The 25502-nt window shown below is 36.4% G+C and overlaps 2 protein-coding genes across 3 annotated transcripts in view; one reads left to right on the plus strand and one right to left on the minus strand.

Moving 5' to 3' along the window:
- LOC107711747 (ubiquitin carboxyl-terminal hydrolase 45-like) overlaps window positions 1-21828 on the minus strand; it is a 49085-nt gene extending 27257 nt beyond the window's left edge. The window contains exons 1-8 of the mRNA XM_016516796.1: window positions 21537-21828; window positions 20547-20646; window positions 20155-20324; window positions 19059-19159; window positions 18343-18443; window positions 6071-6210; window positions 3683-3778; window positions 3444-3574 (exon numbers count right to left, since the gene is read on the minus strand). Coding sequence (XP_016372282.1) covers window positions 3444-3574; window positions 3683-3778; window positions 6071-6210; window positions 18343-18443; window positions 19059-19159; window positions 20155-20324; window positions 20547-20640 — 833 coding nt within the window. The 5' untranslated portion in view covers window positions 20641-20646; window positions 21537-21828. The remainder of the gene's footprint in view (window positions 1-3443; window positions 3575-3682; window positions 3779-6070; window positions 6211-18342; window positions 18444-19058; window positions 19160-20154; window positions 20325-20546; window positions 20647-21536) is intronic.
- A 753-nt stretch (window positions 21829-22581) lies between these two features.
- LOC107711730 (thiosulfate sulfurtransferase/rhodanese-like domain-containing protein 3) lies at window positions 22582-24661 on the plus strand. 2 transcript variants are annotated; one of them, XM_016516763.1, is made up of 4 exons: window positions 22582-22889; window positions 23193-23381; window positions 23467-23626; window positions 24142-24661. In XM_016516763.1, exons 1-4 carry the CDS (start codon window positions 22769-22771, stop codon window positions 24206-24208), a joined length of 537 nt encoding a protein of 178 aa, XP_016372249.1. In that variant the 5' UTR covers window positions 22582-22768; the 3' UTR covers window positions 24209-24661. The 2 variants fall into 2 exon arrangements, with proteins under 2 accessions (XP_016372249.1, XP_016372250.1); XM_016516764.1 differs by having other exon boundaries at window positions 22582-22883.
- The last annotated feature ends 841 nt before the right edge of the window (window positions 24662-25502 follow it).

The raw sequence follows: 25502 nt of genomic DNA on the forward strand, positions 1-25502 counted from the left end.
ACACACAGTTAATTATATTTAACAGCACAGCATGAGCTGCAGAAGGGCAGGAACGGAACGGAGTGAATGTGTTCTGGAGAAGCTGACGGGTGAGATGGGCTCCAGTGGGAGAGGTGGGAGAGAGAGACCGAGAATGTTCTGGAAGCTCATTCCACTGGAAGAGAAGGCTGAAGGAGCCTGTAGCGGTGCGCTTAATATGGCCCTGCCACAGATGGACAGCTGTAACCACTAACACAATTAACAGCGGATGAGTTAGTACCAGACGCCAGACAGTGCCAGCACAATGCTGCAATGCAGACAGGCACACACAAGCATACTACATCAGACGAATATAAAACACTGCCATACACGCGCATCTTACGCTGAGCATAAAAAAAATACACAACAAACAGTTCTGAGAGACACACATAAATCTCAGAGCTAAGCACAGATTTAGGCAACTAAGCAATTCATTTATCACCTGAAATATCAGCAGAATTACCCCAAAATAACTATTAGGCTATTTGAGTGGTTCTCAATCTTTTTGACTTCAAAGTCCCAAACTGTCCACAAAAAAATTTGAACGCTTCTTCACGTAGGCTGCTGTAATGACTGCTGTTTTGTTTTCAAACTATTTTTTTTAGATTACAGAAACTAGTAGTGTCTATATAAGTAACTAATAAACATTAAGATACATTTAAGAATTATTGAATTTTTAAGAGCTGAATGTTCTTCAAGGTGCCCATGCACTATTTTTAACCAAAATGACCTTTCCAGATGTCGGTAAGGGGAAAAATTAGATTTTACTTGCATTTTCTACATAATAAAATGGCATAACTAGAAAAATTTATATTCCTTATAAAAATGTGTATGCTGAATATGTCATAATAAGAATTATTATTTTACATTACATTTAGAAATCACACTTCATACAGTATATCAAGGTTTTCCAAGACGTGGGAACCTTGGTTATTCAAAGAAAAGAAAAAAAAAAGTTGTTGATGGTGTGGTTTAAAATTTTAGTTTTTTGTGCTCATTTTAATGCTTGTTTTTTTAATTTTGTTTATCATTTTTAAGTCATCTTGAAGCCCCCTTTAAAGTTTGCCTGCCTGCTGGTTGAATTATTTGGTATGCAGCCAATAATCTGGTCACTAATCACTTTCAGATTACCATCTTTACATCAGCCATCAACCTGTCAGCCAGGGTTTATTTTGTAATAAAAACTGTCTAACTGTACATTATTCTTCCCATATAGACACAAGAACTAAATGCAAAGAGCAAGAATTCTGTTGCAGTAGATCTAGAAACCTAACAAAAAAACAAGTTATTTTGGCAAAGAGCATAGCTAAAACTAAACGGGTCAAGTATTTTTAAATCCAAAAAGCAGCAACCTCCTGAGAAAGCATAATAGTTTTGAACCCCATAAAATTATTAGTAAGGAGGGAGAAAATGTTTGAGATATGAGAACCAAAATAGCAGCCAGTGTAACTAAAGCCTATTATTTCACATTGCCAACCAGAACATCCTTAAAAGTGCTATAATTCGAACTGGTGCATGTGTGCTTGAATCTCTGCACTAACAGACACAAAATAAGTTTCATTCCATCTCAATGTGAAATATGCAAAAAGGTTTGAGACATAATTAAATACAGTACAAATCAAATGTAGTTAAAGAAAGTGGAAGATACAGACATCTGGGCTCAGGGTTAGTGTGCGTGTTTACAAGCTGGGACTCTCACTCACACCAGGAGCAGTGTGTGTGGTGAGCAGGGAATGCTGCTGACTGCTCTTTGGACCACTGCTGGCACTGGTGCTGCTCAGATCTGTCCAGCTGGCAGCGTGACCTGGCCCTTGATCAACCATGCCAATAGCACTCAGCTGTGTAACACACAAACACGTACACAGGCTACTTGTTCTTCACCCATTTTATGGTTGGTGTTCATCCCAAATTCAAAAACACTGTCCTTTAAAGCATGATGTCTCAAAAGATGCCATTCTGCCACATTGTCCAACATTGCAAATGGCGCAGTAGTTCAAGTACCCCATCAGACCAACAGCTGTGGCCCGTATTTTGCCAGTCAACAAACGCATTAAACAAACAGGATCTTTCCTGTCAAGGACATGCTGGATTGCACAAGCGCACAGACATAAGCCGTGCAGCACAGAAGGCCGTCACTTGACCCTAGAGAGGAAATTACATTAAAGGTGTATGTGAGACAGAGAGATTCAGTGTGTTTTAATTAGAGGTCGAATGATGTATCAGTTTTGCTGATTAATCGGCACAGATAGTGGACTGCTGGCAAAAATCCATGCCGATAGTTTTTCCGGGTTGCGTATGTTGCTGGACCAAGCTGAGAAGGTCCACAGTCATTATACAGTAATGTAACCTCTAGAGGTGGAAATCACTGACACCACGTGCTGTTTGTTTTGACACGTGACACTGCATGCTGCACAGAGTGGGACACTTCAGATGGGGATTTAAAACATCGACAACTAAACGGTGTGTGCACATTAAACTGCAGTGCATGTTTTCATATCATTACTAAGTAATTCATTTGTTGACTAGATGCTGCAATAGCAGAGATAGGACAGCAGTATCTTGCTATCAAGGCTGAGAGGACTTGAACATTAGCAGCACCTCAAATGGTTAAAACAATGTGACCAAAACACACACAAGTCTGATGCAAATGTTTAATGTCATGATTGTTACCATCTATTTGCATTAATTTATATCATCTGGTCACATTAATGCATTTGTTAGCCAGCGAAGTTGCAGATTTAAAGATGTGACGTGAGAAAGCAAACGGATACGTTGATTCAGACGACAGAAATCCTGCCACGCTGCAGAGCGCCATTCACACAGTTTTAAATTAAAATACATTATATTTGTCCCAAATCGATGTTAATGTACATGACTTCACCCTAGGCTGTAAAATACGTTTGACGAAACGTTTGTCTTTGTCATTTTGTCTTTATCAAAACACCAAAAAAAGTATTCATAAATGTTTACTTTTCATGTGATGTGCTTACTTTTTCAAAGCATTGTACATGTTTTATGCATTCATAATGGCTGATGTGTTTGTGCATGTGTATATGCTAAAATGAATTGGTGCGCTTAAGGCTGAGATGATGCCAGGTGAGCAGAACGCACATGTACACACATGCAAACCCACAGGTCTGATAAAGGCACAGTACCTTGAGTTAATATCACAGAAGCACCAGAGAGACACCCAACTGCCTGGCAGGCTCCTGTCTGAGCCACCCAACCATTCAGCACATTCAAACAACATTTAAACAACAGCCAGTGAACCGTTCAGTCTGTACATGGCATAAAAATCAACCCAGAGGCTTGAAACCGCTTGGCGTACATTGACGAACAATTAGCCATGTTTAGATTTGCTGACCCACAGAGCTTGTAGAGACTTTCACAGTGTATATTTACAAATGGCGGCAGTGTAGACATACTTCTGACAGAGCTGGTTGAAAAGGATCTTGGGGGAGACAGGCCCTTTCCCAGGCTCCTTCATGCTTTGGAGGAACAGGAACATGGCTGAAGTGAGGGGTTCTGGACTGGGCAAAGTCACTGTTAGTGGCCCCTGTAAGAAAGCATAGTACTCATATCATATCTAACATACAGTGCGGTGAGGCATTTTGAGATTATGACAGCGACTGGACTAGTTCAGTCCATGATAGTTGGAACGTACCAAGTTAGTCTCAGCAGGGGGGCAGATCTTCATCTTATGTCCTTTTTCCTTGACATCTTGAATCAGGTCATTCAGTATGTGGGTCTGGGAAAGATTCTAAACCAAAACACACAAACAGCTTTTACAGTTTTTCAGTTGTTTTCATATTTTCTCAAAGATGTGTTTCCACGAAAATATTAATCAGCACAAGTGTTTTCATCATTGATAATAAAAATGGTTTCTTGAGCACCAAATTACCACATTAGAATGATAACATGAATAACTTATTTAATAAAAAAATATTTTAATAGAAACATTATTTTAAATCGTAATTAATATTTTACATTATCACTGTTTTTACTGTATTTTTGATCAAATAAATGCAGCCTTAGTTTGCATAAGACACTTCTTTAAAAAAAAAAAGCAAACATGCACACACTATATATATACTATAAAATTCAGATTTTTTCTTTCTTTCATATGTGCTTATATGGGCTCCTTATATCATTTGGTTCTTTGGTGTCCTTTTGGAGATTCTAAGTGTCCTTTTTTGGAAAGTCATCTAAATTCATCTTGAAAATAGCTTGCAGAAAATATATCCTTCAATCTTTTGGTTTACTTTGCCGGATATAGCAAATGATGACAAAATAAACACTTGAAACACGATATATGTAGGGGTGGAACGGTTCACGGAAAAAAATTGAACCGTATAGTTCTCCACACACAGTTCGGCACGCATCTGTAATATGGTTTGCTATAAATAACACGTAAAACAAACAGGGTTTGTAGTAGATTTTTATTGGTTAAAATATGAATTGTTCGAGTGTAATCATTATGAATATAACCATTTAAATATCCAGTTATTCTTCCATTATAATCCCATATGCCTGTGTGTAAAAACAGGCCTACGTGGCAGAATGTACAGACCTCAGATGAGAAACCTCTGGAAAAACATAAGTGGGGGCTTTCTTTCTTTACCATAACAAAACTAGAGAGTGGGGGGGCTTTCTCTCTAGGGAGAATTGTATGCACAAAGGAACCATTCGATGTATGGAAAACTGTATGGGATATATACCCCATGCCTTAAAATCCAACCTGTATAAAAAGAGAGAGTTTCGGCTAATGTATGTTTCTGTTGATGGATGCGCATTCTGGCTTCCGAATACATTACAACAACAGCGATCTGTGTTTAAGCTAAACTCGTTTAAGCTTTGCCAGTTTAAACATTTAAGAGCCAGAGAACGCGAGCTCGCGCGCACAGTGAGAAGATTTGTGTGTGCGGTGCGCTCATCCGAAGCGCACAAACCCGCGCCTCAGAACGCGCGCAAATATTAAGCTTTCTCTGAAGTATTGTGTTTAAATGGACAAATTCACACAAAAATTGTCAAAATGCCCGTCTTGGTAAGTATCCTATAGCAGACATAGCCCTTAAAGTGACAGTACTTTCTTAATATTAATCAAACAGCAACAACAAAGAAATCACTCACTGCTCTTGATTGAATAGCTTTTGTAACTTTAATAAAGATTCATCTTTAATTTATACAGTCAAATATGCAATGCTGTTTTACATTTAATTACTTTATTCAATTTTTGTACCTGAACTAATGTTAGACCTACCTGAAAATCAGTTTATTTTATTTGTATTATTACTCTATTGTATTTATTTGTGCTGTTGCTTGTAGTTAGATAGATTATTCTTATTTTCTTTATTTTTATTTGACAGTATAGTTTATGCCTAAACATACCACATACCGAACCATACCGAAAACGTGACTCTAAAACCGTGATACAAACCGAACCATGAGTAAGTTGAACCGTTCCACCCCTAATAAATATAAATATATATATATATATATGTGTGTGTGTGTGTGTGTGTGTGTGTGTGTGTGTGTGCGTGTGTATGGTTAGATTTGTTAATTTAATTTAATGGACCTGAGATAACGTGACCTAACAGTTATATTTTTATTAACTAATGTTAACAAAGATTAATAAAATAAATACTGTAACAAATCTATTGCTTATTTGTTAGCAAATATTAGTTAACGCATTAACTAATGTTACCTAACGGGACCTTATTGTAAAGTGTTACCAATAATATTTCTGTATACTTGTAATTATTGGAAATTTTCTTTTCGATTACGTTTTCTTTTGTGAACTGTTTGACAATAATCTGAATCTGAAGTGTCCTTCAATACTGACTGCTTGTCCCTCTGAAACAAGCAAGCGTCAAGTGTTTTCTCAAGGCCACAAGGGTGAAGGGGCAGTCTTAGAAAATCTTCCACATAATGTATTTGAATTGATTTGTGGTAACAGTCAAGATCATGAACCAACTGGGTTCTACCAAAACACACAGAACTAACACAAACCAAAAGTCAGGTGAGTGATGTGAGCTCTTGGACATGACTTTACCTGCATCACAGCATTGAAGAAGCAGGTGTTACCCAGGTTGTTGATGCCCTTGACTGGGATAAGTGTGCTATTCACTGGACTTTTCCCTCTCTGAGTGTCCACAGGTTCCTCTCTGAGACTGATAAATTTTGAGGTTGTCCCTAAAACACAGAACAGAATATAAGTTAATCAATTTTTGTAAAGCAGGTTATCTACATTCAAAAACGTTTCAGCGCAATTACAAAAAGCTTGACAAACTTTAATTTAGAGAAATGAAAACAGATCTTCTGTTAAGTGAAGATCTGGACTGGGCCTGGTCCCACAGTGCACCTGATTTTCTGCAGCAGAAATGGGTTAACATGCTGGGTAGCAGCTGGGAGAGGCTAAAGATGACAGCTGGATAAAACTACGCTGGTTAGGGAGCAGGGAGCAAGCCCAGCTGCTCCCTGCTACTGCCATTACTCTGCGGGAGATTCTTGGCCTAGGCGGCTAAACACAAGGCCCGCAGAGAGAGAAAGAGAGAGTTTTTCTGTGCAAAAAAGCAAAACTCCAGAGAAATGACGGGTGCACTGCCTTAAACACTCAGGAGACATGAAAGCAACCTGCATGATAATTCAGAGTGAGCAGTCGGTCCCGTGAATAGCTCTCAGCCCCTCAGAAGTGAGGATGATGGCGCCTGTGGCTTTAAACAATACGGATACAATGATGCGATTTATTTTAACAATAATTTCTAACAGCGACTACTTCTTTGTGCAGTCATTTATTCAACAATGACTAAAACATTTGAAATATCCCAAAAAAAAAGACTTAAGTGACACTGACTATTATACATACTTTAATGAAGGTCGCAAATTGTATTTAAATTCACTGAACATCAACTTCAGTATTTATTCTATATTTTTATGTTCTGTACTGGGTACTGTCTTTCATCATCCAATAAATATATAGTTTATATTTTATAATGTGTATTTAAATTGGTCATTCAAAATAAGTCTCAAGTTTGTTATGCAAATCTGATATATGGAATACATGGTCAAAAAAAGCCATAAAACAATGAACTTTCAGAATATAATCGCATTTATTTGAAAATGCGACAACTATGTCCCATTTAAAGGGGTCATATGATGCGATTTAAATTTTTACTTTCTCTTTGGAGTGTTACAAGCTCTTGGTGCATAAAGAAGATCTGTAAAGTTGCAAAGACTAAAGTCTCAAATCCAAAGAGATATTCTTTATAAAAGTTAAGAGTCCACCACGCCTACCTAAAACGGCTCGTTCTAACACGCCCCCACATATCTACCTCACTATGTGAGCAACAATAATGTACATTATGTGGAAAATAATGTGTTTTTTGAACCTTAAACCGCATAAACACATCGCAATACACCAAATACACAACATAATGTTCTTTTTAGCAACGTCATATGACCCCTTTACATTTTTATTTTTATTTGCTAGCTTAAAGAGAGTAAACACACCATTGCCAAGGCCAGAAATGTCCAAATGAATGGACCTGGGTGAAATAGGGTGGACGAATATTTTACTCAGTTTTTATTCACAAATATTATAAAGTACAGCCCTTAACTTAGCCTTCATGAGACATTATCTTTTATATGCAAAAACCAACTATCTGCATGTTCTACTGGAAAAAGAAATAAAAACAGCTGCAACTCAATGAATACTGTAGACTACATACAACAGAAATTTACTGGCAATTTTTGTTATATGAGATTTTATTTTATTTATTTAGACTTTTAAAATTTTTAATTGGTGGACCAGTTGTCAAACTGGGTGGTGGACACTGGACAAGCCTTAAAAACACTGAATCCACGAATGGCTCTGGACCCTTCTTTTTATTTTTATCCTCACTGGCACCATTTGTGAAGGAGAGCACAAGTGTTCTGTCAAATTAAGCATTAATTAACAACTACAAGCACCCAAGGCACTGAGAATGAGAAAGTCAGCATGGTGCTGCTTGCCGCTACTAAATATTGCTATTTACACTCTTCAGCAGTACTATTTATGCATAAGTAAGAGCAGGAAAACAAATGTAACTTTTTTTAATGAGTATTAAAGGGATAGTTCACCCAAAAATGAAAATTTTATGTTTATCTGCTTACCCCCAGGGCATCCAAGATGTAGGTGACTTTGTTTCTTCTGTAGAACACATACGAAGATTTTGAACTCAAACCGTTGCAGTCTGTCAGTCATATAATGGCAGTCTATGGGCTCCACGGCTTTGAGAGTCAAAAAACGATGCATTGAGGTCTTAAGACATGAAACGATCGGTCTGTGCAAGAAACTGAACAGTATTTATATCATTTTTTTTTACCTCTGATCCACCGCAATGTCCAGCTGTCCTGAGCGCGTTCACAACATCCAGCGCGTGACGCTGTACGTGCTCTGGCATAGTAGACATAGATAAATATAAGTAGATGCCTCATTAGTGACTGTTTCTATGGGCCGCGGGAATCTACTTGTACAGTGGTGTGAAGTCTACTATGCCAGAGCACGTTGACGCGTCATGCGCCGGACGTTGTGAACGCGCTCAGGACAGTTGGACATTGCATGGATCAGAGGTAAAAAATTATATAAATACTGTTCAGTTTCTTGCACAGACCGATCGTGTCTTAAGGCCTCAATGTATAGTCACGAGCCGCAGGGTTTAATTTGGTTTTGTCTGTGTATGTTTTTATTTTACTCTCAAAGCCGTGGAGCCCATTGACTGCCATTATATGACTGACAGACTGCATCGGTTTGAGTTAAAAATCTTCGTTTGTGTTCTACTGAAGAAACAAAGTCACCTACATCTTGGATGCCCTGGGGGTAAGCAGATAAACATCAACTTTTCATTTTTGGGTGAACTATCCCTTTAAGTAAATAAGCAGCCATATGTTCCCATTAGCATCAAAATTAATTATAAATTTATAAAATAAAAAACATGCACTAATAAACAAAATGCCAAAATTGGTATTAGCATTGCAAGTAACAGGATTGAAAATTTAGACAAAAGTAAACTGTCAATCAACAAGTTTCAGCTAGTTTGGGTTCAAATGCTGTTTTGTAATTATTGATAAAATTGTCTTTGCCATAAATTATTTATTTTCTTTATTCCTCCAATGGTTTAAAAAAATGTAACAAGACACTAGTGTACTGTATTCATGTAAAGTGCCCTAAACAGCTTCAAAATGACCTGAAGTAATTCATATCATATAGATGACTGCAGGTTTTGTATGTATCTACAGCTTGTTCTGCCCTCAAGTGGAATAATATGCCTTATTCTTGTGTCCCAATTGGTTTATTCATGCATGAATGATTTCTGTTTAGAAAAGTGGATAAAATTAGTTACAAGCCTTAGTGTGCATTAATTCCCTAATTCTTCAAGGCTACCTCCTGTTGGAAAGATCCACAAAGATGACAACATACATTGACGAGCTGTGAACAACATGGAATATGACGCGTTGGAGGTCATCTTTTAGACAAATTACACAAAACCAAAGCACTTATATGATTGTCCCTTCACATTCTTGTATACCCAAGAGAATCAAAACCATTACGAAAAAAAAGATACTTTAAAGCAGTGGTCGCCAACCCGTCGATCGCGATTGACTGGTAGATCTTTATCACTGTCCCAGTAGATCCCGAAAATAACAGTAAAATAAGTACAAAAATGCATTACATTTCTGGGGTTATATTAATGTATCACTGAAGGGAACTGTCTTCAATAGGTAGATCTTGTCTTTCATAAAGGCCGAGGTCAGGGAACTTGGGCCTAAAAATGTTGGTGACCACTGCTTTACAGGGATAGTTAGATAGATAGACCAGCAACTGAAGGTGAACTATCCTTTTAAATGTACAATTATAGACATGTCAGGCTGTTGAATGCCTGTGCAGATGGGGGATATTTCTGCACGTCAGCCTTTGACGAATCTCTGCTGGACAATACCAGTTGTCTTCATAAACACAAACGGACACATAGATTCTCTTCAGACTCTATGGCTGCAAAATAATCTCTTAAATTCAAACAATTAAGACCAAGGCATATGGTGGGGAGGAAAAAGTAATATCTTTAATCAGGAAAGCAACTAAGATGTTTCGGGTTATCTTTCAGGTTGAACTGACATTGCCGCAACAGGACCGCCTATTGTCACACTGCCACATCTGAGGGAAAGCCCAAGGTCAACCCATGTTCTCCAATTCAGGAAGTAAATTGGTTTTCCTTTGTGCAATAATGCTCTCCGGAGCTGCCCTGAATGTTATGCAGATCCAAACAAACTTATTGTACAAACTGGCCCAGAATTAAGCCTTGTTCAGGAAAAAAATCTATTAAAATCTGAAGTGGGCAGTTTCTGTGCCCTTATGATTTTCTCACAGGGGTTAATCAGGCATCAAAACAATAGAGTGCTGCTATTCCTAAGTGGGGCCAAAAGCATCTGGAGCACTACATGGAAACATCTGGAAGTGTGTCTGTGTCCATACAGCCATTTGAGAGGGAGCCCATATGTCCAGGAACATTGTGGTGCAAACAAGTGTGGACAATGGGGACACTCAGCTCATACAATGAACAAATAGGAGAATGAGTGAGAGTGATGGCAAAAAAAGGTACTTTTTGCATTATGTCGACCCCATTTTTTGAATAGACCAGGAGAATAAACATGCGATGTGGGAATGCCTATGGAGTTACATCGCATCTGGGCTCACTGATCAAGGTAAACAATGTTCAGAGAGCCATCTGCCAGCGTGGTAGTGATGGAGATACGTAGAGGGGACTGGGGGGAGGACAGTGCCCTGAACAAGCATATGGAAAAACAGATTTTTCCTCTCCCTGCAGCAGTTAGCGAAGGCAAATGTCAGCATGCACTATGGCCACGCTTGACTGTCCTGCACTCGGCACCACCACCTGGCTCTCCTTGCTCAGCCACCGAATATGGGCAGGAATGACACTGTAGAGCATGTCCCCGGGGCAGCCTAAACGATCAGCGATCCACTCTTCCCCACCCAGCTCTATACAAAACGAACAAGTGCCAAATGGGATGTGGTCTCCTGTTAAAGGTGTTAAAAGGAAGATCTTCCATAAGCCCTTGTGTTGTTCTAAACAAGCAAGAATTTATTGTGTGAAATACACACAAAAAAGATATTTAGCAGAAAGTCTAAACTGCTCTTTTCTATACAATAAAAGCAAACAGTGACCACAGTTGGGCCACACCACCATTCACATTCATTGAACATTTTGGCAGTATTATTCATATACTATTAAAGTATTTATTAGCGTTTCAAATTTGTATTATTCCGGTTGTCATTTTAATTTTAGCTTAAGTTTTAGTAATTCAGTAATAGTTTTGTGCTAATAATATTTCTATTTAGCTTTATTTCAGGTTTAGTTTTATTCATTTTAGTACTTAAATGTAAATAGGGCAATATTTCTAATGTTTGTTTACCTTGTCAAAAGCAGCTCTGTTCACAGCGAGCCATTTCGGTGCCCCAAAAAAAAAACAGAAAAAAAAGTAAAAATTTCATCCAATATCCACTTTAACAATAACAACACTGCATTCTGGCCAATCTAATATTCTGTACTATTCTGTCTAAATAAATGGAAAAATAAAACACTAAAACTAAACTCAATCACTGATAAATGCTACAAGGGAATTTGCTTAAGATTATATTCAATATTATTAGTGTTTTAAAGAATAAATTTAGATGTTAGATCTCAATGCAAAAATTGGCGAAGTAAACATGACAAATTAAACATCCAATATTAGTCACAAAAAAAATTAAAAATAAAAATACAAGCCTCTTTATATCGTCCAAGCAGCTTGGACGTTCTGCTAAATATCTTAAATATATTTTTATGTTTAGTGCAAGAAATACGCTTGAAATGACAAGAGGGTGGGTAAATAACTAAATTTTCAATTCAGGTGAACTATTTAGACTTGGTGATAAACCACACTGACAGAAGTAATTATTTATAACTTTTTTTGTATAGGCTACATAACTCCAAAGGTCATAAGACTACCACTACTATTCATTGGTGCTTGAATAAAGGCATTGAACCAAGTGCAGGGCTCAACGCTAAGGATTTATTCTACTTGCCTGGTCAGGCCAGTGGTTCAAATTTTTACTTGCCCTGCCACAAAAAAATAAAATAAATGCTGTTATCATTGTTTTTGATCTATGTTATCTTGTATTCTAATAAATAAGCTTAAATGACACCAATATTTAGATACAAATTCAATTTTACGATTTTCGATTTCAATTTCGATACCACAGCAAAAACTACTAGCCTAATACATATAAAGTTCAAACATTATTAAAGACAAGTGAACAGTCAGTAAATAAGAACAAATGAACAAATTACAAGCAATAACACCACTGAATATATAGAACAAAGATACAAATGAAATGATGCTTTAGGTTTTTATGTTTGTAGGGGTGTTCAGGTACAGAAATTGAATAATCACATGTAAAATAACATTGCATATTCTTCACTCAGTGTTGCACCTTGATTTTTCATAGCCATTTGAAATGAGAGGCAACCACAGCATTGTAATCACGAATCGATCCAAAAAAAAGATTCTACACACTTGTAACATGTGCAATGTTTGATTTAAATTAGACTGTATAATTTGAAAATCTGAAGCAGCATGTTCTGACTAAGGTTGGCTATTGTTTTAATTTTATCAATTCCGATTCCGATTCTGCTTATCGATTCTGATTCTTATCGATTCCCATTTTCGATTCTAATGTGGTAAAAAGAAAAAAAATTTTTTCAAACATTTAGATAATCACACACATTTATTCTGTGTCTCTTTTTGCAAAACATTTAGTTGCAACTGAATACCATGAACAAAAATCAGCAGGCTACATAAAAACTGGACTCGATTAAGAGCTGTTTGTGTGCAAAATAGAGCTGCACAATTCTGGATAAATTGAGATTTCTTTTTAAATTCATAAATTACATGTGATTTTATAAACAAAAATCACATGTAATTTATGAATTAATGATTCAATGACTCACTCAAGATTTACTCCTTTCATTATTTGGATGAATCAGTGTTTTTGAATGAATCTCTTGAATGAATGATTCAAAGACAAATACATGGTTAACAGCTCCTTTTCGCCACCTACTGGCGTAACAACGTAACGATAAATCTTTATTTGAAATGTCAAATTACTTTCAAAAGGTGATTTAGGCTACTCTTTTTTAATCTCTACTGCACATCAGAGTTTATATCCAAACTATAAACTTTTTATAAAAGAAAATACCATCTAACATTTTCTAAAGAGAGTCAGTTCCCCTCAGAAACACATTCACAAAATTCATTATTTAGGATTTTCTACCTATATTTCGCGCATCGTGAACAGTGATCTTGCTCTGCCTATTTTCTCCTCTTTGCATTCATCTTCAGTGTCGCTGGCCTCTGTTAACGGCACTTTACAGACTAAAATATAACGTAATATTTCCACACAAATTATGTTTTGGAAAATGATTGCAGTGCAGTTTGTGTGCAAGCACGGAACGGAGATAAGGGTTGCAGTGGACAACTTTCTGAGAAGAGTCAAGCACAGACTTATAGAAGTGAATGCACTGAACATGTACACTATTCAAAATCTTCCCTTTTTTCTAATAAAGTGAAGGACAGCTCTCCTCAGGCTGAAGACCGCAAGCAGTCATGAAGGCCGAGCAACACCAAATGTCTTATTAATTTGTTAATTTGTTGTGACCATGGGGCATGAAAACCTTGCTTCATTGCCATCTGAGGCCAAGGGCATCCAACCTTTCATGCACACACACACATACTCGCAGATAAATGTGGTGTTCACATAGGCCCTAGATTGACTTAAATAGAAGAGCATTCTTCCACCCGAGGCTAACCATCCTTAGTAATCAACAAGACTTAACTGTAAAACCCTCAACATCGAATTCAGTAAGTTACTTTACAAAAGCATTAAACCACTGAAAAAGTCATCTGAATGTAAAAATACGGAAAACAAACATGCACAATTAAATATGACAGATACATTTAAAAAAAATCATAGGTGCATCCCTACTTCGAAATGTTACTTTCCAAGTGCTGAGCTGTTTTAGACTGGTTTACCAACAGATACACTCAGCAAACATAATGGATTAAAAAGAGACCTTGAGTACAAGGTACAATTCTATGCTTATTTTAATATTATCCACTTACTCAGGATTATCATGCAAATTGCTTAAAACTGTGTTTAGAAAAAGACTAAATGAATAAAAACAAGCAATGTAAAGCAAAATAAGTTTGAACCCTCACCTCATGAAATATGAAATGAGACTGAAAATCAATATGAGAAAATGAAGATTCAACTGCTGCATGTGCCAGCCTCTGATGCCTATTGAAGCAAAAACATTTTAATTTGCTCAAACAAAGCCTTCCCAGCTGTGTTTCAAGCGCAAGCCTGGCTCTCTGAGGTCAAGTCTCTTTCTACCAAGACTCTGGCACTTGAGCTGAAGGCCTTTTTGGTGAGAGAGCGCAGTTAATAGATTTTCTTTCTTCTCCCTGCTGTTGTTGTGGAAAACTATTATGGATTCTGGAAAATTCTTGCTGGGGCTCTTTTGTGCCACGGGTCTATGAGAAAAAGCGAACACAACAACAGGTTCTGTCAGGAAAAAAAAAAAACCCTGGCCTTCAAATATTGCAGAAATGCAATTTCACCAGCTCCTCTGTGCCAGCGCCAGTCCATTTCACAGCCACAATGGCCGCCCGTTTCTCCCTCATTTAGTCAGCAAGCCAGGAACAATGAGCATGGAAGAATAGCAACAGGTAATTTAAAGAGCTGGGTAAGAAGGATGTGTGCAGGAGGTGGCCCAACTCTGGCCAAATACCACGGACCACCACCAGAAGAAAATCACCAAGTGGGCGACGGTTTTTCCATGTCTTCGAGTTTATTAGTTCAGAGGGTCTATCAGGCTTGATCGGACAGAGACTATATACAATTATCATCTGGCGAACACCAAGATGTTTGATTATGCTCAAGGCCATACTGCAAAGATGATTGAGTCTGACTCCGTCTGGAGTGGACTGGTTTTCCACAACAAGAAAGAATAAAAGTTTGTTCCCAAGCATAGTTGCGAAGTAATCATATGTTTGGAGTAAATGTGACAACACAGCTATTTCATAACCAAAAAGTCCTTCTCACAACATCCACTGCTTTTCAACAGCTGAGGATGCTCTATATCTGAAACAAGCTTCCCTCCTGAAGAAAACGAGACCCTCTCCCTGAAGCTCGGAGTGAGAGAAAAGGAATCATGGGCGATGTGGCAGATCAGGGGGAGGAGCAGAGCTTAGGATCCGCCACACAGCTGCAGCTGTTCTTCAGGGAATCCGACCGGGGAGCACCACTCAAGCGCCTAATGCCATTAATGAGCGTAGCCATGTGGCAGTAACGGAATTGGAGCGCAGCTTCTCCAGCAAGAGCCTGGCTGCCCCTGGAGTGGCAGTCGACTAGTTAGGCTGGGCTTAACTGAGCTAGACTTTGCTACACTAGAGCATCAGGGCATGGACAGGGACGAAAACAAATTCAATGACTGTTAAGCATCGTGCAAGGAGGTAGCATATTTCACGGCTATGTGAAATTTTATACACTTTTGCTGATCGTTGAAAAGGGAAATGACAATTTTAACAGACACTGTGCTTCAGCATTTACCGTCAAAATCAAACAGAGAAGGTATATAAGCTAGCATACCAGAGAATCCAAGCTGTCCATTTATGGCATGTAGTTGAAACTCAAATAAAACAACATCAGACAGCTGTGACTGAAAGTAATTAAGATGGTTTCTTCACAATAATCCCTTCACAACTACATGATCATACTCCATTGTGCTGGTCCTCATAATTTCAAATAGTCTTTACCAGATTAATGACTTACATGACTAATTATCTAAAAACTTGCAAGAAAATGCTGAGGTCATAATTCACTCCAATTCATAAAACAAAATAAAAAATATAACAACAACAACAACAGGACAAAAAAAAGTCTTAACTGTTCAAAAGTTTGGGATCGATAAGATTTTTTAAAATGATTCTGAAAGAAGTATCCTTGTATTTATTTGATTAAAAATACAGTAAAACAATAAAATTCAAATCTGAATTTTCAGCAGCTGCTACTCCAGTTTTCAGGGTCCCATGATTCTTCAAAAATCATTCTAAAATGCTGTTTTGTTGTTCAAGAAACATATATTATTATTATTATTATTATTATTAATGTTGAAAACCGTTGTGGCTGCTTAATATTTTTGTGGAAACCAAGATACATTTTTGCCAGGATTCTCTGATGAACAGAGTTCAAAAGAACAGCATTTATTTGAAACAGAAATCTTCCGTAACATTATGAATGTCTTTACTGTCCATTTTGATCAATTTAATCCTTGCTGATCAAAAGTATTAATTTCCTTAAAAAAAAAAACTTCCTGTGCCCAAACATCTGAACGGTAGTGTACATTGTGCCATTATTTTTATGATAATAAAGCACAATGTCATTAGAACAATGTCACAATGTTAAAATGGTTAATTTTCTTCCATAAGAATATTATTTTTTCTTCTGATTTTGGAGTGAAAAATGACCCACAAGACAGATTCATCAAAAAAATAAAAATGAATAAATAATGATAATAATAATAAAAAAGACCACTTGATCATAGACCTGGGCCCTTATTCACAAAACATCTTAAGGCTAAAAGTAGCTCATAACTCGCCGATTTAGGAGAAAATCTTAAAAATAATGGGCGTGTCAGTCCTAAATTTAGAGTATTTTACAAAGAGTTTTAGCACTAAAACTAGCTCCTAAATCTGTGAAACGTTAGGAGTAGTGAAAAGGACTCCTATTCCTAAAATGGCTGTTGTCGGCAATCTGCCTCTGAACGTAAACATTTTAGAAACATTTGATGATAAAGACCTTTTAAAAAGGTATCACCTTTGGTTTTGGAATAATTTGGTTTTGGAACAAATAATTTTCTTTTGATTATATTTGTTTTCATTAACCAGTTGGGCAAGAAGTAACAGCTGTTCTTATTATTCTACTCTGTTATTAAAAGACTATTTATATGCTTTTTTTTTTTAGAAGCATACATGTAAGAGGCTGACAATAAGCTGAACATATACTTGTTTAATTAGTGACATTTATCCTGCATTTTTAAATCTTTATTTGAATGTGGCAATTAACATTTTTTATTTTTAAACCTTTATTTGAATACGGCAACATAAGTGTGCTCTACAAATATTTCTATGAATAAATCTCTGACAGAGACTATCAGCCAATCACTGTGTGCATAGTTAGCAAGCATGCTGACATCATCCATAGCAACGAGGTCAACCCCACTCTTTCTCTTAGCTTAAGACTTCTCTCTATTCCTTAGTAAAAGTTTATCTCAGCAGCTTTGTGAATAGTTTCATACATCACTTATTAGACACCAATCAATGCTAAAATGAGGGTGTCATTTTACTGTCTTTCTTGAGCAGTTTTACATCTTTCTTGCAATAATTGTCATTACATTTACGAGCTTCAAACAGTAACTGAAACATAGCATGTTCCTCTTTGATAGTTTTCCTCCTCCAAGATTATTCTTCTCACTAATATGAAAGCACAAAAAGACAAGTCGTTATTTGAAGCGGTTGCACGCTGAACGGATTCAATCATGGTCGCTGGCACCGTTTATGAATGAACTGTGTGAAATGTCAGATTATAAATAAAGTATGAGTGGTGTGAAAAGTGAGACAAAATAACTCAGGATTCCATTTACCCAGGGTTTAGAATGACCCAAGGTTATCTATTTCAACTGTAAAAACATAACTCATATATTGTAAAAAAAAGTGCTATACAAACAAAACTGATACAGGAATACAGTGAATACAGGAGAGGACACTAAAGAAAAAAATAGCAGATTTTTTTTTGTCTATGAAGTATCACAGTGCTTTTAGGTTGCCTAAAGACTGTGTGATGAAACGTATGTCCCCTCATTGTATCTGGAAAACTAAAGACCAGTAACCGACAGATGAGCCAACATGGCATTGCTGTGTACAGAGAAACAATGAGGAGCTTCTAAAAGAGCCATACAAGAAATCAGCTCTTATCTGAGCTCCCTACAGCACTGTAAACAAGGAAATTTTCTAGTTTTATCTTTAAAGAAGAGTCAGCCTTTATCAATGACGAATCTCCACAACAGCATATAGGACTGTCACTACTATTAGCAGATGAAAAAAACAAGGTGTTTTCCTATAATCAAAGATAAAGTCACACTTCTGCTTGTTTTCCTGTGGAATAAATACCTGAGGTGGCCTTAGCGGAGTGCTTCTGCAGGAAGTCCAGTGTCTGAGCCAGGGCTTTCTTATTGCAGTGAGTGGAGAGCTCTTCCTTACATTCAAAACACCTATCATAGAAGAGTAAAACAATCATCAAAATACAATCTATTATGCCCTTTATGTCAAAAGATAATACACTACCCTTTCAGTCTCTTATACTCACTAAGGCATTTATTAACATCAAAAATACAATAAAATCGTAATGTTGTGAGATATTTTATGATTTAAAATAACGGTTTTCTATTTAAACAGATTTTAAAATGCAATTTATTTCTGTGATGGCAAAGCGTAATTTTCAGGAGCCATTTTCCTAGTCTTCAGAAATAATTTTAATATGCTGATTTGGTGCTCAAGAAACATTTTTTTTTATTATAATTATCAATGTTGAAAACAGTTGTGCTGCTTAATAATTTAGTGGAAACCATGATTTTTGGTGAATAAAAAGCTCAAAAGAACAACATTTTAAGAATAAATAAATAAAACAAAAATTGTTGTAATAATGTAAATGGCCTTTACTGTCACTTTTATTATCAATTTGAAGCAAACTTGCTAAATAAAAGTATTGATTTCTTTTTTTAAAAAGATCATTCAGACTCCAAACTTTTGTGTATATGGTGATCTTTCACAAAATGCATAAGGACAAATAATTGTAAAATACAGCATCATCAGTTGATGTTTCCTACCATGCCTTCCATGTACTGAGGCTGACGGTGATACAGTGAGAGTCAGAGTGATGAGCTTGCTGGTGTTTTGTGGAATGCTGAGTTTCCGCCTGGTTACAACCCTGAAACAGAGAGACACAATATCAAGGTTTCCATATATTATTTTCTGTGGGGAAAAAAAGCAGTTTTGGACAAGTTTTTGTATAATTCTTTGAAAAACATTTTTTCCAGTTCTGCAGTCAGTCAAAATCAACTGACTGCAAACAAATCTTTTTTTTTTTTCCACTGTCAACGCAAGGCCAAACAAACCTCTGCCATACTCCTAAATGTGCTGTCATGGCTTAAACGACCCATACAACAACTGTGGGTAAAAGGCAAAGAAAAAAGTAGGGACACTCAAATTGCTTTTAGAAAATGCTGCATGGTCAGTGAATAATATGACCTTTTTAGCATACCCAGCCTAAATTTTTTAACGTCTCTTTTTTAAAACAAAGTTCAAAAGTTTAGTTGGTTTTTTTTATTTTTATAAATTGCCATTTTTATTCAGCCAGGACATATTTCAAATAAATGCTGTTATTTTGAACTTTCCATTCATCATAGAATCCTGATGTGGATCTCAGTTTCTACAAAACAATTACTCATTTCAACATTGATAATAGTAAGAAATGTTTCTTGAGCACCAAATCAGCATATTAGAATGATTTTTGAAGGATGTTATTTATAAATGTTATCTCGTATATTAAAATAGAAAACAGTTATTTTGAATTGTAATAATATTTTACAATTTTATTGTTTTTACTATTTTTTAATCTAATAAATGCAGGCTTGATAAGCAGAAGAGATTTCTTTCAAAAAAAATTTTTTTTTTTTACTTTTACATATTTGACAAATCAGTGTGAATTTAAGCATATGAAAATGCCTTAAAAGTGTTTTAAATATCTTGTCAGTTTTTCTTGCTTTGTGTGCAAATATCCTATAATAAATTGTCTGTTATGGAAGCCAAGTTTCATACGTTTGTGAAATGTGAATATGCCGCAAACAGCCTGTCACTGCACACTGACAAAACTGCCTATATTGTAACACAATATATTAGTGCTGCAGGGTGAGAAGATCTCACCTGGAACCCACACTTGAGGCACACGAGAATGTCATGTGCTCCTGCTGCTTCTCCCTCAAGCATGTTCCTCTCTTTAAGGCAATCGGAGCACACCGACCACAGGTTGCCTGTCACTGCCTTCTTCACTGAGCTGAGGTCCACTGCTCTGCTCACATGCTGGCACGTCAATCCTAGATGACACCAAAATATACATCTAGAGTGTATCTATAGAGTTTACAATTCTATGGGAGCATTGGTAAATCCACAATCTGAATCGGAATAAACTACATGCACGATAAATCCTTAATGCCTGATAAATGCTTTGGATGCTTCTCTGTGATTTTTACAATGAGTACCAAGCAGCCCATGAATAATGTACTGGCATGAAAAATTACATTGAAACCTTTTCTTACCGCCAACCTCGTCAGACGAGTCCTCATCGCGAGGCTTCTTAGACCGCTTGGTCATGTCTGCGGTTTTTAAAGAGAAGGGGTCTTTCAGCCGCATTTGTATCTAGGAAAAAAGTCACTCACTAAGTATGAGAGCCCACAGCACAATTAAAATTGTGTTTTTAAAGCCTAAAACTCTATTATCAAACAACACATATGCCTGGATGCCAGGGCTCACTAGAGGGTCTCAGCAAACGTCCAAGGTGGGTGCAAAATGACTTTCAATTTAAAATAATTATATTAAAACAATCCATTGTTTACCCAAAAGGCTAAAAACTGCTTTAAAATGTAAATAAAAGGCTAAAAATGCCTAAAAATAAGAATAAAACATATTAAGATAATCCAATGTAAATAAAAAGCTAAAAAATGCCTAAAAAAAATAAAATAATTATTTTAAAACAATCCAATCTAACTAAAAGTCTACAACCTGCAAAAATCAGGACACACAACATGTAAACCGACTTCATATTCTGATCTTTCCCCTCAAAATTTTTTTATTTATACTTTAAACTGTAGAACATACAGTTTAAAACTATGGAATTAAGATAATCTATTTACACACCTAAGTATTTTTTCCATCTCAGTTATCTCAGTGGGTCCTAGGCTTTATGAACTACATGTATACTGAGAGGACAGCATTTGAATACAGTTTAGACAGGATAGTCCCCTGTCAACGGCATAACCATAACTGACGAAGCAGTAAGTGAGGGTAATAAAGGCATACAAGAGAATTTGTTAGCAGTAGCACAACCACTGTAGCACAGCAAACAAGAGCAAGACACCTGAGACTTGCCCAGGTAACTGATACAAGTACTGAGAGCAGGTACCGGCTGGTTAAAGGCCTTTGCTTTCCTGGTAGCAAGTCAGATCTGTTTATATAACACAAGGTTGTTTTAAAAAGAGTTGCTATAAACGTCAACAGATCTTTGGATTATAGTAATAAATCCAACTCACCCTGTTTATGGTGCCCTCCTCTCCAGGCTCACTACCAAGTAAATGTCAATTGTCAAGTGGCCAGGTGGAAGAGCGAAGCTGATAACTTACATATGCTTCCAAGTTTATAAATACGGAAGAATTTCTGTCGGTAATTTTGGTGTTCGGATCTAACACTTCGACAATCCGGAATCGCGTGATCCCGAGACACAGTTTATATTTTAATTAACAGAGTTTGTCAGCGTATTAGGAGGCATTTGGAGAAGAACAGAAAGCACAAGTAATAGCATCACATGTGTCACGTGGTCGTATCCTCAACGACGCACTACGGAACCTTGTATGGCCAAACTCGTTTGTATATCTACTGTAGTTACAAAAGAGCTGTTCGGTTCGTCCCGAAACATTTTCTGTTATTTTTGTATAAATTTAAACACAAAAGGGCTGTTTTGAGCATGCAATATCATTGTTAAATATAATATATTAAACGTAACATTTCCCTCTTGTATGTTTTATTACACACTCTATTTTTATTGCTTGCATAACTTCATCAATTATACTTTGCTAAATATTTATTATGCATTATACATTATATTGTAAATGCATTTTCTACTTATTTTTTTGGCATATTTGCGATCTGCATACTGACTTGCATTTTTAATAAATGTAATTTAATAAATTGTATTATTCATATAGAAATTAAAATAAAACTACACTCCTATATTTTCTATAAATGCTTTCCTTAGCAAGTACCACTAATTAATACTGTAATTAGTTGATTAGTTGGAACCACATCGCACGTGTGGGTTTACATTTTTATTGCCAGTTAAATTATAATTCATAAACATTACAATAATATATCAAAATACAGTATAATACTTTGTTAAACAGAAATGTAACAAATAGGAAAAGAGAAAAACAGAAAAAATCTAATTAAAACGAAAAATGAAAAAAAAATCCTCACTACATATATGCTGAAAATTCATACCATAAAAAACCCATGACGAACAGAACATTCACATATTATGACTATGAGGGAAGGGTTTTGCATACGAGTTTGGGGCGCAAAAGAAGAGTAGCCTACGTCACTGCTAATACGTAGTTGAAGTTGTGCGCATGCGTGCAAGAGTAGTGGGTAGCGCAATCCAGCTACGTAACTTACAGTCAGTCCCACCCTGTTTTCGTCCATATTTAAATACAAAACAAGAAATAAGGAGCATCGTCATCGTGCAGCTTTCATTACCATAAATCCTAGCATGGCGTTAAATGTCTCTTCACGGCTGACGAGAAGTATTGTCCGCGTTTTAGCGAGCAGAAGTGTCATTCCTGTTACAAGACGACTGGCAACTACTTCATGCTGGACACATTTGCGTGAGCGTTGAAATATTGCATTGATAGGCCTATTTAACAGTTAAATGTAATATACCGTGCTTAACATCGATAGTTCTGAAAAAAATCACTGTGAATCTTCCATTTATCTTTACCGATTTGACATGTGATTTCTGTCTCCGAGTATTTGGAAAAGTTTGGACTGTAATAAGTAACGTTACTAAAAAACTGATCTTGTATAAATTGTTCTAAAGGTGACACTTCTTTTTAAAGGTGAAATATCACATGACAACTGTACGCGTAGCAGAAGAACGGCCTCTGTTGGTCAAATGTGTCTTATCTGTCTTTCAGACATCCGTGTCATTCGTTATGATGGTACTTCATTACGAAGTTTTAGCTCTTCAAGTCAGCCTTCAGTAGATGTGTCCTACGAGCAGCTGAAGAAACTGCTGCTGTCCGAATCCAGTGTAGTTATAGACGTCCGTGAGCCGTGGGAACTCAGGGAATACGGGAACATACAGGGGTCAATTAATGTGCCATGTAAGTCAGTGCACGGCCTAATCCTTATACTGTTTATTTAAAGTCACATTATATAAATTATAATACTGTACCCTTTCTTCTGCAGTGGGCCAGGTGAACTCAGCTCTCCAGCTCAAGCCTGATGAATTCAAGGAGAAATATGGAGGAGACATGCCATCACAATCTCAAAATATAGTGTTCACCTGCCTAGCGGGTGTAAGAAGCAAAACAGCCCTGGAAACTTCAGTGTCTTTAGGATACACCAAGTGAGCAGTTATGCTTATTACACAACAAGTGATTGTTTCTTTGCCTCTTTACACAAAGTTTCATTCTTGAAAAGGACGACTTCTCTTGTACATTAAAATGTATTAAGTAACATTAAATTATAAGATACAAGCAGGTTATATGAATATAATGATACTTTAATGCAGGGCTGTCCAGACTTTTTACTATGATGAGCCAAAATCAAACCTGATTGAGGGACATAGGCCAAAAGTAAATGTTGCATTTTCCCAACTATATTTTATGAAAATATTAATTTTTGAAATGCAATTCACTTATATTTCAATTGCAAAAATGGTAGAACAAAAACAATAAACACATTCTTCAATGGTATGCGTATGATAAATGCTTTTATGAAATGCATAATAGAAAATGTTTTTTTCTGAAGAAGAAATAAAAGAAATTGCACATTTAAACCAGTTTAAGATCAATAGTCTATAGCACTGTATATTGATGTTCTGTTTGCTTTAGTTGTCTAATTTACTCTCTGCTCTTGTAGGGTTCAGCATTATCCAGGCGGATGGCAAGAATGGGCAGAACGTCAATTAATAAAAACCAAAGAGTGATTGTCACGCTGTAGTCATGTTAACACTGTGATAGAAGTTTGATTGACTTGTACTGCAGTCTGAATTATACCTTTGACACTGAGTCAAAGTGTGCCACTAAGACTGAATCATTTAACAGTATTGGCTGGAAATAAAAGAATGGTGTGATTATATTTTAAGCCTGCAAAAATGCACTGTTACATGATGTGAGCAGTGCACATTCTACGCTGATATTTTATTTGATGTAGTCAGTTTGAATGGGAAGTGCAGTGGCCTACAGTGTGTATGTTACAACTTCTGTTCAAAGGGCTCTTGGCTGTTTGCCTAGTTAAACCTAAATATTTTGAGCAGGCAATCCAAATATCAGGAAAAAAAATGTGTATACATTTTATCCAGTGATTTATGAAGTCAACATAGCACTGTATAAAATTAACTGGAGAGTTATGTTTTTGTATCCTTAAAAATAAAACTTGATGCTACATTGTGCGTATTGTGCTATTTAAAAAAAATTAGCTGTCCTATTATCTCATTTGTCGTTGTCGATAAAAACAACTGCTAAATTTTAACTTAATATTAAAATTCAGAATATAACTCATTCCTTATTATTTGTGCTATAGATATGAATATCAATGTTAAATGGTGTGCCTTGAGTTTTGCACTGGCAAGAATTACTCCGGTTTTCTTCACTAAATATAAAAACCTGATGTACATATTATTTAGTGAGATAAAACTAAAAGATTTATGTGCACCAGAATCACTTGGAATCAGTTGGAAAAAGGATCACACCCCTCATAAAAATGACTTGTAAACTCAGTCAGGTGTAGCTAATCACGTTCTCAGTGGCACACAAATAGCCATTTGACTTTCAACTGTGATCAGCTGTGGTCATTTTGATTAGCTCAGTATGAAAAGAGCTTTCCTGGAGTATTTCAGTCCTTGGTAGTGCAACTGAAGCAAACAATCAACTATGGGCGACAAGGCATTGTCAAAAGATCTATGGGATAAAATTGTGGACAGGCACCAGTGTTTCCAATTTAGCAACTTAGTAGCTAGATTTAGCGACTTCCTCCCCCCTTTTGAAACTTTTTTTTTTTTTTCAAAACTTTTGGGACAAATATAGCAACTTCTTGGACAAACCTTATCTAAATTCTCATCTTGCCCACTGATCTACATTCATTTACATTTAGTCAATTAACAGACGCTTTTATCCAAAGCGACTTATAAATGAGGACAATAAAAGTAGTCAAAACTAACAAAAGAGCAACAATATATAAGTGCAAATGACAAGTCTCGGTTAGCCTAACGCAGTACACGT

The sequence above is a fragment of the Sinocyclocheilus rhinocerous genome, unplaced genomic scaffold (genome assembly GCF_001515625.1).
Source record: "Sinocyclocheilus rhinocerous isolate Xijiao unplaced genomic scaffold, SAMN03320098_v1.1 scaffold1199, whole genome shotgun sequence".
NCBI lineage: Eukaryota > Metazoa > Chordata > Actinopteri > Cypriniformes > Cyprinidae > Sinocyclocheilus > Sinocyclocheilus rhinocerous.

Excerpts from the sequence above, each read along its gene's own strand:
- LOC107711730 (XM_016516763.1), top strand. The coding sequence starts at position 22,769 with ATGGCGTTAAATGTCTCTTCACGGCTGACGAGAAGTATTGTCCGCGTT. Across the intron at positions 22,890-23,192 it reads CTGGACACATTTGCGTGAGC|ACATCCGTGTCATTCGTTAT; the intron begins GTTGAAATATTG and ends TCTGTCTTTCAG. Across the intron at positions 23,382-23,466 it reads GGGGTCAATTAATGTGCCAT|TGGGCCAGGTGAACTCAGCT; the intron begins GTAAGTCAGTGC and ends TTTCTTCTGCAG.